The sequence below is a fragment of the Rhipicephalus microplus genome, chromosome 1, assembly GCF_043290135.1.
Source record: "Rhipicephalus microplus isolate Deutch F79 chromosome 1, USDA_Rmic, whole genome shotgun sequence".
Classification (NCBI taxonomy): Eukaryota; Metazoa; Arthropoda; class Arachnida; order Ixodida; family Ixodidae; genus Rhipicephalus; species Rhipicephalus microplus.
Window position 1 is genome coordinate 294,662,031 of NC_134700.1, and position 13,588 is coordinate 294,675,618.

Here is a 13,588-nt window from a genome sequence, read left to right on the forward strand (position 1 = left end):
TAATTCTAAATTGGTTTTGATGACATTTGGTGCATTTATGTATGTTTGTGCACTGATTTGAAATATGAAATTGCTTTTCTTGTATAAAGTGTAGCTTTTACAATACAAAGTTTTTCATGTGCCTTCTGGGGAGCAAGATTTTTTCGAAACGAGGGGAGCTACAACGTGAATCAGCATATCACAGTAACCTGGAAGCAGAGCTTATTGCAGTGCAACAAAAAAGGATGTTCCAAATCCATTTGAACAAAATTTATCGGATGTTGAACAGTTGTGAGTGAGTGAAAATCAACCTGGGATTTCAATGTCAAATGTTCAACTTTCCATAATTTTCTGATTATGGGTTGTACTACAATTGGCTCCGGTTCTAAATTATTATGATTTGCTGGTTTAATTTGAAACTGTCCTAGTTTAAAAAAAAGTTGCTCCCTTTGCAACGCATGTTAGGCAGGGACGAACTCCGAGGTCAATTGCTGCTGCTACCACCGCGCAAGGGCAGGGGCCGGCCTCCACCGCGGCTGCGGTCACTGTTGCAGATCGGCAATGTCAGCTGCACTGCCGCCGCTGGGAGGCGGCACTCACCAGCGATGAGCTGGCCGACCAGCTTTGGGCCGTCCAACAAGCTTAAAATGGTGCCCGGGTCCAAGGACTTCGAGTGGTCACCTGAAGCACCGCCTTCATAATCGACGAAGGGTGGGAAAGGACAGGGGTTAATCACCTCTTCCTCCACCTCGCCCGATGAAAACTGCCGGACTTAAAGTGTATTCATTCATTAATTCCCCAAAAGGCACATAAAATATTTTGTATTTTAAGAAACACATTTTATACTAAAAAGTGATTGCATGTATCAGACCAGCACACAAATATACACAAACTCACAAAAAAAAATTAAGTGCCATGGTCCTCCTTACTGCAGCAAATCATCCGAGGCAGTGGCAAGCTGCTGCTGCTAGACAAGCTGCTGTGCCGGCTGCGGGAAACAGGCCACCGAGTGCTGGTGTTCTCGCAGATGGTGCGCATGCTGGACATTATAGCCGACTACCTGCAGCTGCGCAGGTTCCCATTTCAGCGCCTTGATGGCTCCATCAAGGGCGAGCTTCGGCGGCAAGCTCTTGATCACTTCAATGCCGATGCATCACAGGTTAATCTTTTCATTCTTGACCTCACTTACTGATTCGTGGGTGCATATCCTTCAGTCAGGCATGCCTTCACAGCAATGTCGTACAGTTTCTCAAATCTTACCCAAGTGTTGGTTTTGTTTTTTTGCTGTAATTACTTTGTTATTCATGAATGCTTTACGAGAACTTTCTGGGGCAGAATTTGGAAGGCCAGTTGTGAAGCAATGTTTTGTTAATTTCATCTGAGTGGCATTTTTTTTTTCTTATGAAATGCAGATAAGCACAAGTAATATTGTAATTTTGTGCATTTTGGTATTAACCACATGCTTCCCCCAGAATGTGTTGTGGCCTACTTTTGGTACTTATAGTTGCATGATGGCGTCTTCCTGCTAGGATTTCTGTTTCCTGCTCTCCACGAGGGCGGGTGGTCTGGGTATCAACCTTGCTACTGCTGACACAGTCGTCATCTTTGACAGCGATTGGAACCCACAGAATGACCTCCAGGCTCAGGCCAGGGCCCACAGAATTGGCCAGAAAAATCAGGTATGTAGAGACTTCTCCCCGAGCTGATTTTTTCTTATGTACGATCATGGTGCAAGGCCTGGATAGAACTTAAATGTTAAGAGTGTCACGGCGGCTTGTGTGTACTAACTCAAATTGTGATTCACAATTGATGGTCGGTGCTGACAATGAATTTGTGTGACATTTGTGAAGCACACACTGCATATTGCTGGTGTAGAAACGCACATTACTTGTGTGTAGCCACAGGTTACAGTCTCTACTGACACAATGATCCCACTCCTGTGCCATCCTGATAATATCAACGGAAATTGCGCCAAACTGCTCCAAAGTCAGATTTAGGAGCGTCTATCACTGGCAATAGCCATGCCAGCGCGTCAATACATGTGCACCTTATTCTCGGGGCCACCAAAGTCACAATCATGACCTATTTTATTACGCTGAATAAACAGCGGTCGAGCCTGCATCCTAAAACCCACGATTCTATGTTTGGTGCCGACTGAACTCTGTTGTGCAAGTCTGGTTAACGGCGAAACTCGCTCTCCGCATGGGCTCGTGACGTACGTCTAGTCCAATCGGTAGCGTGAAACTGTGGTGGCGATTCATCGGTGGACATTGTTCGTTCCAGGAATGCTGATGATCGTTTGAAGAGTTGTGCGGCATGTAATATAGCAATTTTCACTAATAACTGCAAGCATTGCACCAGAATGTCCTTCTCGTCTATGTCTGGACATCGCGATCTAATTTTTCGTGATTCGCGTCGGCAGAACACGTAAATGGTGGGAACGCGTTGACACTTGTCCTCTAATATGCTTTATTTATGGATCATCATACAGACGACCTGTTTTGTTATTCCTTCCACCAGCACATCCGCGTTTATAATCGCTGTGGCGCTAAAAGCCTCTAAAAGACCCTGCCCTTTCGAACTTGAGGTTGCTAGGCTCTAAATTGAAGAATCTTGTGCGCTTTCTTTTTAAATATCATCTTATTTATAAAAACATGCCTCCTGGTCGGAGCAGCCGTAATTCCGTTTTAATATGCCCAGCTATAGTTAGGCCATCACAGGCAGCTCTAGTGTCGAAGGCCTGTGAAGCGGCTACGCTCACATCCGCCTCTCGCTTTTCACTGTCAATAGCTGAAGGTTAAAAAAAAAAAAGAATATCATGGCATCACATTTGTGGCTTTGTTATGAAGGGAGGGGTGGAGGGGAGGCTGCTGCTTCGCATAAAGTAGCTGGCGCACGCTATTCCAAGGCATAATGAGACAGCTTGTGAACTTTCTGTGCTACTAACATCTGCTTCGCATTTAGATAACTGACAGCGTGGAAGTGATCATTGTCTCTTTAGCCAGGGTTATTTGAGTTACGCAATATCCGATCTAAAAGATACTATTTGTTAGTTTCACTTACGCTCTTTGAAATGAATGTGTTACCAACGAATTGTATTGTTATACCTAATACTAAGGCATGACGTCCGTGCATTCGCAAAAACTTACTGCACGGGCGGTGTTCAATATCCATGACTTGGGTGACTAGAGACCCCCGAAACATCTCTTGCACGCCTATGCATGAACAGATGGAACCAGACTTGTCTAGAGTGCCCAGCCGGTTGCTCCAGGTGCCGTTATTTTCATAAATATCGTAATTACTCGAATCTAACGCGCATCTTTTTTCCGGCTAAGCGAGTTCATAAATCGCATGCGCGGTAGAATCGAGTACGAAAAAAAAAAAATGAATACGGTCATTCTATTGCCAACGGCATTTCTAAAATGGCCGCCCCCTACGTGCGTCGGCATGGCGTGTCGGCCATTTCTGCCTATGTGTTTCCCATGTGCGGCACTTCGTAGGTGTGCTGAGGAGTTCGTCATCTTGTAGTGCATTAGCATCGACGGCATGGAAGGGCCGACTCCAAAAACTCGACGAGTGTACCACGATGCCGCTTTTAAAAGAAAAGTCATCCCGTGTGCCGAAACGGGCGAAAATCGGGCCGCATCGCGGTCGATCGCAGTTCCCGAAACCTGCGTGCGGGACTGGCGGAAACAAAAGCAGAAGATTGTCGACAGCAAAGCTTCACGCAAAGCGATAGTTATAGCGCGAGAACAAAACGACGACACTGAGACAAGCACACGAAAGACACGAGCTGTGTCGTGATTTTGTTCTCGCGCTATAACTATCGTCATGCTATACCAACTAGCCCAAGCTGCCACACTTGTGGGAATTGAGGCTGGCCCGCTGCCTTTAAGCGGGCTTTCCCGCCTTTTCTGCCGTTCTCATGTCCCGACATGTCTGCCCTCCTTGCTGTCTGCCGCGCTGGGAAGGGCGGAGTGACGTTTAACTCCCTCACCCGGAAGCGGATGTGGACTGTGGCGCCGCGCGCGGGGACCCCTGAGAGGTTCTCGCGCGCTGCGTCGGGAGCAGCGAGTACAGTCCGGGACTTCAAACGGTGAGCCACGCATTCTTTTCCGTCCGTCGAGTCCCGTCGCTCGGGGCTCGTCGGACTTCGCTGACGGCGCCTCGCGCCCGATGCGAACGCTCACCTTTTGTTGCCCCGCTGCGTACTCACGGCCGAAGGGCAGTACGGTGTCCTAGTGCGTGGCCTAGCTACGCCGACCCGTCTCCCTTCGAAGCCAACGCGAGCGCCTTTGCCCTCGCTCGAGCAACCGGGCCTTTGCTCCGGTGTCTCCGTGGATCACCTTTACCGCGGAGACGTGCTCGTGGCACCCCTGTGTAGTACTTTGTGCCCGTGGCGTGGATAAGCCTACTTGCTTTCCCGCCGCGCCCTTTTTGCAACGGGCTGTACTGCGTTTGGTGTTGCCACAATAAAGTGTTGCGACTTGAGCAGTATCGTGTTTCCCGCCACGGCGACGGTTAACGCGTGCCCTGCGGCTCGCTAAGACCGGACCCACGCTGGTGGCCGTACTCCTTCGGGATACGTGTACACCACACTGGCGCCCAACGCGGTATCAAAAGCTCTAGCTTTTGACTGCTCTTAGCGAGTCAGTTCGCCTCCTACGTGGTAGCTGACGCGCTATCTCGTGCCCCTTGTTGTCTGCCGAGAACCTGGATTTCGGTGCGACGGCCGCTCGCGGTGCCTTAGCACATGCAAGCGTCGGGGGCGAAACAGCAGCTTCGCCGCCATTCGGCGAGAAGGGTGAGTCCCCATGCGGACAAACCTTGGCTGCTAACCAGGTAAGCGGCGCACCGCGAAGCGGCCGAGCGGGGGAGCTTTCCGAAGGCCACGAGGCCGAGAGCGAACCCGTAACGCCGACTCACGCGGCGGTTGCTGCGGTCCTGAGTGGGCGCGATACCAGACTCCCCCATTTGGGAGAATGGGAATTGCTTTCGGCAGCGAAGAGCTACTGAAGGCTCAGCAGAGTGATCCGTTTCGAGTCTCGGAGGGACGGAGCGCCGTATACGCTGCTTGCTTTGCGGCGGGCGCCGTTAAACCGTCTTGAGAGGCGCGCCGTTACGCTGCTTGTTCTGCGGCGGGCGCGATTAGGGGGCTGATACAGCGTGTGTCGCTGAGTCCCCGGCGGATTCATTTTTGCTGGACCATGACGGGCTCCTGCTGAACTATATAGCCACTGACGACGAGTCCAGCGACCCGTTTAAGGTGGTTATGCCCAAAAGTCTGAGAGCCGCACTGTTGCGATCCTCTCACGACGAATCCATGGCCGGTCACCTGAGTGGCTCGAAAGTTTTGCAAACTGAGCAATGTTGTGACCTGGCCCGGCACGAAGCGTGGCTTTTATCGCTATTCCGTGCCTGCCACGTCTGACAAACGGTTGAGCCAAGGGTTGGAAAGCCGCCCGGTCTTATGAACCGATTGTCAGTGAGCGTCCGTGGCGCGTACTAGCTGAAAGATCCCCTTTGGGAAAACTCAGCCGTGCCCACATCGCAGACCTGAAGCCCTTTGTCACGGCCTGACGAGCTCGCGCCAGTGCTCTGCGGCACTTCGCGCAAGCAACGGGCACACCCGGAGCGGCGGACCGCATTCGGACCCCGCACCGGTATAATCTGAGGAAGCGGTCACCTTTGTGATTTCGCGCCGGACGGCGGACTTCTCCGCAACCGAAGGCCCTCAGTTTACTGTCTAGCCTCAGTATAGGTTAGCTTCTTTACGGCCTTTTCTCGTAAAGAAGTTGACCCCGCTCTGTCTGCTGCCAGTGTTTCTTTTTTTTGAAGTGTTCATGTGTATTTTGTTTCTTTTGTCTAATATTAAGTGATATTTGTATTTTATGTTTTTTGTCAGATGTTGAGTGTCGTTTTGCTCTGTTTTTACTTTTTTTTTTCGTGTTCGTTTCGTCTACCGCGAAGGGAGCTGTGTGTGACCTTGAGTGTCGGTGCTTGCCGGGAGAGAGAGACGAAGGAGGCTTTGCGCCTACGCTCGCGCAGCTGTCGGCGGTGTGTGTGCGTGCTTCTGTGCGTGACGCGCTCGCGCAGCTGTCGGCGGTGTGTGTGCGTGCTTCTGTGCGTGACGCTTCAGTGCGAGCCCGCGAAGAGTGCGTCATGGCTTCCCCCCCCATCGATGCTGACGCTGGAGGTGCTGGGGGGTCATTGACCCACTGACGTCAGACCATCTGGCTGTGCTCTGCTCTCGGCCGTCGTCGAAGAAGCCCCGCTGCGTTTACCACCATGGCTCCTGCGCGAGGCCAGCTGAAAGCAGCTATATGCTGTCGGCCAACGCCATTCGCAGCCAATTTGGGTCGGCCTCCCTGAGCACTGGAGAGGCCCGGCTTCGCGCAACGTTCCAGCTTCATCATCGAGCCAGAAATGCGGGGCCTCCGAAGCACAGCCGAGGCAGCGTTCGTCGGACTCGCTGCTTAACAAGACCAGCAACGAGCCATCAGTGAGCCCCCCCTTCCGGTACCTCTGACCTCGCACTCGGGCATCGCACAGAGCGGACACTGTCACGCCCTTTTCCGCCCCTCCGCGCAGTGGACGCTATTCCCGCTTCAGCACCACGAACACTAATCCCACTTTTCTGTGCTCCCTTTCGCAACTGTTTTATAGTGTTATGTGTTTATTTTGTTATTTATGTTTATGTTTCTCCTTTGTAATCATTTTTTTTTTAGCAGCAGTAGCAGGGCTGGACTGAGGTTAGCTGTCGCTCATAGCAGTGTCATTTTAACTGCATGGGTGACGCCCGGCTGCCTTTTGCAGACCGGTAAAGGGCAAATTTAGGAGAGGGGGATGTGGGAATTGAGGCTGGCCCGCTGCCTTTAAGCGGGCTTTCCCGCCTTTTCTGCCGTTCTCATGTCCCGACATGTCTGCCCTCCTTGCTGTCTGCCGCGCTGGGAAGGGCGGAGTGACGTTTAACTCCCTCACCCGGAAGCGGATGTGGACTGTGGCGCCGCGCGCGGGGACCCCTGAGAGGTTCTCGCGCGCTGCGTCGGGAGCAGCGAGTACAGTCCGGGACTTCAAACGGTGAGCCACGCATTCTTTTCCGTCCGTCGAGTCCCGTCGCTCGGGGCTCGTCGGACTTCGCTGACGGCGCCTCGCGCCCGATGCGAACGCTCACCTTTTGTTGCCCCGCTGCGTACTCACGGCCGAAGGGCAGTACGGTGTCCTAGTGCGTGGCCTAGCTACGCCGACCCGTCTCCCTTCGAAGCCAACGCGAGCGCCTTTGCCCTCGCTCGAGCAACCGGGCCTTTGCTCCGGTGTCTCCGTGGATCACCTTTACCGCGGAGACGTGCTCGTGGCACCCCTGTGTAGTACTTTGTGCCCGTGGCGTGGATAAGCCTACTTGCTTTCCCGCCGCGCCCTTTTTGCAACGGGCTGTACTGCGTTTGGTGTTGCCACAATAAAGTGTTGCGACTTGAGCAGTATCGTGTTTCCCGCCACGGCGACGGTTAACGCGTGCCCTGCGGCTCGCTAAGACCGGACCCACGCTGGTGGCCGTACTCCTTCGGGATACGTGTACACCACACACTTCACACAAAGGCTTCAGTGAACCACAGCAGGGTCGGCTTCCGCAAATTGAAGAGGTGCTCGGTGAGCATATGCTTGAGCAGCGAGCCGCACAGCGACCCGTAACGACAGAACTGATCCAAGTGCGGGCTATGCAGTTAACCTTAGAAAAAGGGCTAATGCGGAGCCAGTTTAAAGAAAGCAGGTGCTGGCTAACTAACTTTATGAAGAGAAAAGGCTTTTCCCTCTGAAGGCGAACGGGCATATGCGAAAAGTTTCCGGAAGAGTACGATGAAAACCTTCACAGTTTTCAGAAGTTCGTCCAAAACTTGCGGCACAACAACGGCTACCTGCTTGGGCAAATCGGGAATGCCGATCAGACGCCTCTTTACTTCGACATGCCTGGCACCACAACCGTAGAAAAGAAGGAGGCGAAGCAAGTTCGTGTGCTGACATCGGTCCACGGTAAAACTACAGTGACGGCAATGCTCTGTTACACGTCAGATAGGCACAAAATTCTGCCGGACCTCATATTTAAATGGCAGACGCTCCCGAAAGGAGTCTTTTTTCGAGTGGTGTGATCGCGCGGGCCAACGAGAAAAATGGGTGTGCGTTGCAATCGATGTTTTGCTTTTTTTTTTTTTCATTGTGGAAACCGGGTGCGCGTTACAATCGAGGGCGCGGTAGAATCGAGTAAATACGGTATGTAAAGAGAGACCCCGTAATGCTACCAAACATGGTCGTACTGCATGTTAGGCCCTTGTACTGTAATGTACGCGTCAATGGCAGCTTGTAGCTAACGTGAGATAGAAGCCGCGGCTAACAGTGTTGACAGGCACACGTTCCGCTGCTATAGACCAGTGTGATTCTCTCTGTACAGCACGAGCAGAGCGTACGAATGGATCTCCGAAATGGCGCGGTGATGGTGTGGCTGCCCTGCGATGAAGGCTCAGTGCATACCCTTATACGGCCGCTCTAGGAAGCGAAGCACTTTTTGCACAGTCTGTTCGCGTTGAGAGTACAAGGTAGAAGGGTATACCAGCCGTAAATAGCCCGTGCACCAGCGATCGCACCCTTAATGTCAAAGTTCATAACAATGCCCCCTCGCCCCTCGCGTTCCTATAGTAGCTCGATCTTTCCTATCCCTTGGACAAGGGTGGTGCGTTCCTCTCTGCTTGAGTAATAAACAATTGATGGGAGGTGTGGCATGCAGGGTGATGTTATCGCATCTGCCCTTAGTGCAAAGGAGGTAGGTCGGCTCTTCGTATCTCTGCTTTAGTTGAGTTCGTCGCGTTGTCCGTTGGGTTGCGTTCGTCGTCCCTGCTCTCTGCTCGCATGCTTTTACCCAGTTGTAAAACATGATGCGCAGGCATGGGGGGGGGGGAGAGTTATTCATTACTGAATTTCTTTTTCTCACCTTGGTATATATAGTGCAAAATGACCTTTTGAGCCCCCCTCCCCCTCTCCTCCAGATCAAGGTGCAATCACCCCATTAAAAAAAAAAAAAAAATTGTCTACACCTTTAGCAATGGCAAAAACCAGTCGAGAATGTTCATATAATTGCTATCCCATTAAAAACCAAAATGGATCTTGCCTTTGTGTTGTCTTAGGCGTATGCATTAGGTACCCTGTGAGATTTTTTTCATGCATTGCTTTCTAGTGGACATGGTAGGGGGTTTTTGGAGCATAGACAGAACGCCCTAACCTCGTAAAATGTTGCTGAAAAATGAAGTTTGTTAAGCTGTATAGTTTCGGCACAGATGAGGGCCACAGGAGGTTGGCTTTCCGAGACTAGCTGAATGCCGTGGTATTATGCCCACCAGTCTAATCAGCCATGAAGAAAAAGAACCTTTTTTTTTATTCTTGAAGTCATTTTAGGGAAATGCACTTGGGACTGTGTCAGTCTTTAGCTTTGTACGTCACAGCATTTGTCTAGCATGTCAGCTAATAACCACATAGGTGTATTTATATTGTTATTTCATGAAGTACCATTTTACTCAACCAGAATTCTGTTTATTTGCTACAGAAATAATCACTGAACAAGTTTTTCCAGAATGCTCAACAGCATGACATCATTATTCTTGCATCATCAACTGAAATTTGGAGTGCTTCTAAGATGATTGGCTCCATGAAATATGCAATGAATCTAAATGTTTGTAGCTCTTCGCAAGAGCCTCAGAATAATTTTTTGTCCTTGAATGTAAATGCAACTTGCTTCTCCTCCAGGATATGAAGCTGCTCCATATTGCTCCAATATGGAAAATTTTGCTGCTTTAAAGTGTTCCAAAATAAAAAAATTTGCTGCTTCCGAAATTGCTCCAAATCAGAAGACCTCGCTGCTCCAAATCAGAAGACCTCGATGGCATCACTGCTGACATATTAATAGCAGTCCAGGCTTTGAGCGGCATGTTATGTTTCCTTGTATTTAAATATTCAGGCATTCTTGAAACAATCAGGCTAAATATCTAACAACTGTCAAAACACAAGCATTTTGTTCTGTATTTTTTTTATGCTATTCAGTTATGTGCATTTAAACACCAAACTCAACAGATTGCTATTGTGACCTGCTGTGAAGTTGGTGTCATGGACATTTTTTTGTTTGTCAGGTGAACATCTACCGTCTTGTGACTAAAAATAGCGTGGAGGAAGACATCATTGAACGTGCAAAACGGAAAATGGTTTTGGACCATCTGGTCATTCAGAGAATGGACACCACTGGGCGTACAGTGCTCTCTAAGAGCAATGCACCATCTAGGTGAGCCACAGCAGCTTTTTGGATGACGGTACAAGTCTTGCCATATTGTGAGGACGGGGGAGGTGTTGATGAAGCAGTGTGCTCAAGTATCTTTCATTTTTAGCAACACAACTCCTTTCAACAAAGAAGAATTGGCGGCCATATTGAAGTTCGGTGCTGAGGAGCTCTTCAAAGAGACTGAGGAAGGAGACGACGAGCCTCAGGTATTTTCTGATGAGCTTGTTTGAAAGCATAAGTGCACGCACGCTGACATTCGATGTTCTGACATAGGTTGACATTGACGAAATCCTTCAACGAGCAGAGACCAGAGAAGAGCAACCGTCTACTGTTGGAGATGAACTCCTAGGTTCTTTTAAGGTGAGAGAGCGTCCTTGTCTGCCTGCTGCTTTGTTGTCGGGAAAGTCTCTTTATTGTCTGGAAAGCTCTTTGTTGTCTGGAAAGCTCTTTGTTATAAAAATGAATTCTCTCCGTCTGTACATCCCACGTAATATCTTTTATTAAACATATGTTGATGATGTGCAGATAGGTTTTCAATCATGTTCTCTCGGGATCTGTGAGCGACAGGTTCAGCTTACCCTTAACAAGGTATCCAAATGGGCTGATGAAAACGGGTTCAAACTGAACCCACCGAAAAGCACCTGTGTCCTTTTTTCACGAAAAAGAGGCTTGCACCCTGATCCTGAAGTGGTCGTTAAGGGTGAGCGTTTACCCGTAAACACAGAACATAAGTTCCTAGGTATAATTTTAGATGCGAAGTTAACCTTTGTATCGCACATAAAACATATTAAAAATAAATGCTTGAAAACAATGAATATCCTAAAGGTGCTGTCATGAACAACGTGGGGCAGTGACTGAAAGTGCCTCATGAATCTGTATAGAAGCCTTATACGCTCACGCCTTGAGTATGGGGCAATAGTCTATCACTCTGCCACGCCAAGCGCTCTGAAAATGTTGGACCCTGTTCATCATCAAGGCATCCGCCTGTCCACAGGCGCCTTTAGAACAAGCCCAGTTGAAAGCCTTTATGTAGAATCGGACGAGTGGTCACTCCATCTGCAGAGATCATATTCTACCTTCATATATTTCCTTAAAGTAAATGCGAACAGTGAGCAACCTGCATATTCCATCATCAACGACCTGTCCAGCTCTCAACTTTTTTACAATCGACCCGCAATGGCACGCCCTTTCTCGCTGCGTGTTAGAGACCTAGCTGAAGAAACGGATGTCCCACTGCTTGAATACCACCTCAGCCCCCCCCGCTCTGCGGCTCCCGTCATGGCAGTGGCAGGTTATAGACTGTGACACATCTTTCGTAGCTGTCACAAAGCATGCCTCCCCCATACACATTCAGCTGTATTTCTTACAGCTGCAACATGAATATGACTGTCCAGAATATTATACTGATGAATCCAAGTCCCATACTGGCGTGTCCTATGCGGCGATCGACCCATCCTTCTCGGATGCCGGCGTTCTGTCCACCAACACAAGCATTTTTACAGGCGAGGCTTATGCGTTATTCGTAGCTGTTAAACACATCAAAGAATTGAATACGCCAAGGGTAGTTATATACACAGACTCCTTGAGTGTCGTAAAAGCGTTGAAAAATCTAAAAAAACACAGAAACCCTATAATTATATCCCTCTATTCAATACTCTGTGCGGCCTATGTTTCCAAGCAACTTATCGTCGTGTGCTGGGTGCCAGGACACCGCGAGATCGAAGGAAATGTGTTGGCTGACCAGCTCGCCACGTCAATCAACGGAAGCACTGCCAACTCTTCAGTTGCCATCCCTATAATGGACCTAAAACCAAACATACGGAAAAAGCTCAGGGCTTACTGGCAGAAGTTATGGGATCTACAAACTCGTAACAAGTTACACTTGATCAAACCATACCTCGGTAACTGGCCATCCACGTCGAAAACGCGCCGTACAGAGGTCAGGCTCTGTCGGCTCAGAATAGGACACACACAGCACGCGCACACACCTTTTGTCCGGTGGTGACCCAGCCAGCTGTCACAGATGTGGCCGTCCACTTACTGTACTCCACATACTCCTTGAATGCTCTGAGCTAGAGGCTTACAGGAAAAAAAAAAAACATTTTCCACTAGCGTACAACGTACAAGGAACACATACCCCTTCACGCAGCTATATTTATTGGTCGCAAATCTCTTTTTAAATATAATGCATTGAATGCATTCTTAAAGGAAGTAAATACTTTCCATGTTATCTACTCAAGTGATCGGTAGCACGGCCTCTGAAGGGAGGCTGCTGCTGCGGATGCTACATCCAAAGAGAGCACCTGTCTCCCGGCCCTTGGGACCAAGGGCGCTGGCGAGGTATCGGTGCTAGTATAATGCTCCTATTCTATGGTGTCATGATAACTTAACTCATTCTCACCAGGCATGCTTCACTTCACTTTCATGATTTTAATAAATATATGTCTTACGCACCTTTAGAGCGCAGAATCTTAGGCCCTTTTACAGAACCAATCCTCTGATCTAATATCATTTCCTGGCACTCTTTGGCTATCAATGGCCCTTGCGCCATTAAACAACATATATCATCATCAGGTATTTGCATTGAAAGCTTTGTGGCATTTCCAGCATGTCGTTCTGTTGTTTCCCAGTTCCAAGAAAAGAAGCTTACCTGTGTTTCCATGAGTCCTGCATTTGTGTGCGTGCAGGTTGCTAGTTTCAATTTCACCGAAGAAGAGGAAGTGGGAGCTGTGTCTGCCAAGGGCTTGGCAGAGGACGAGTCTTCCCAAAGCAAAGACTGGGACGACATCATTCCTGAGGCTGACCGCAAGAAAGTTGAGGAGGAGGAGCGACAAAGGGAGGAACTTGAGCTGTACCTGCCTCCACGAAGTCGCAAGTCTATCCATCAGGTAGACTTACCTGGCTTTGAACCACGTAGTTTTGCCTTTGTTAACAAAGGACTGTACTATGCTGCGCTTTGCTTGCATGCATGCATTTTCACCCATTTTCACTAGTCCTTGAAAAAATTTTGTACCACTTGCAATATCCCTGTGCTGTGCGAAGCTATAATTTAGTGACCCTAATATGTGTTTCGATGCCTTGTCCCAGACTGCCAATTCAGACAGTGAGGATGGGCGATCACGAAGGAGAGACAGGGGCTCTGGTGCTGGCTCAAATGGATCAGACGACGACTCTCGTCCACGAAAGCGTGGCCGCCCACGGCTCATTCCACGCGATACGGTCAAAGGCTTCACGGATGCTGAGATTCGCCGTTTCATCAAGAGCTACCGCAAGTTCCCTGCCCCATCCAAAAGG

General features: G+C 49.4%; 1 protein-coding gene across 3 annotated transcripts in view; it reads left to right on the top strand.

Annotated features, from left to right (window-relative positions):
- Chd1 (chromodomain-helicase-DNA-binding protein 1) overlaps positions 1-13,588 on the top strand; it is a 115,975-nt gene that overhangs the window by 53,957 nt on the left and 48,430 nt on the right. For all 3 annotated transcript variants that reach the window (XM_075865218.1, XM_075865219.1, XM_037412191.2), the window contains exons 16-22: positions 914-1,138; positions 1,509-1,658; positions 10,149-10,297; positions 10,401-10,500; positions 10,568-10,654; positions 12,982-13,182; positions 13,382-13,587. In XM_075865218.1, the coding sequence (XP_075721333.1) occupies positions 914-1,138; positions 1,509-1,658; positions 10,149-10,297; positions 10,401-10,500; positions 10,568-10,654; positions 12,982-13,182; positions 13,382-13,587 (1,118 nt within the window). The remainder of the gene's footprint in view (positions 1-913; positions 1,139-1,508; positions 1,659-10,148; positions 10,298-10,400; positions 10,501-10,567; positions 10,655-12,981; positions 13,183-13,381; position 13,588) is intronic.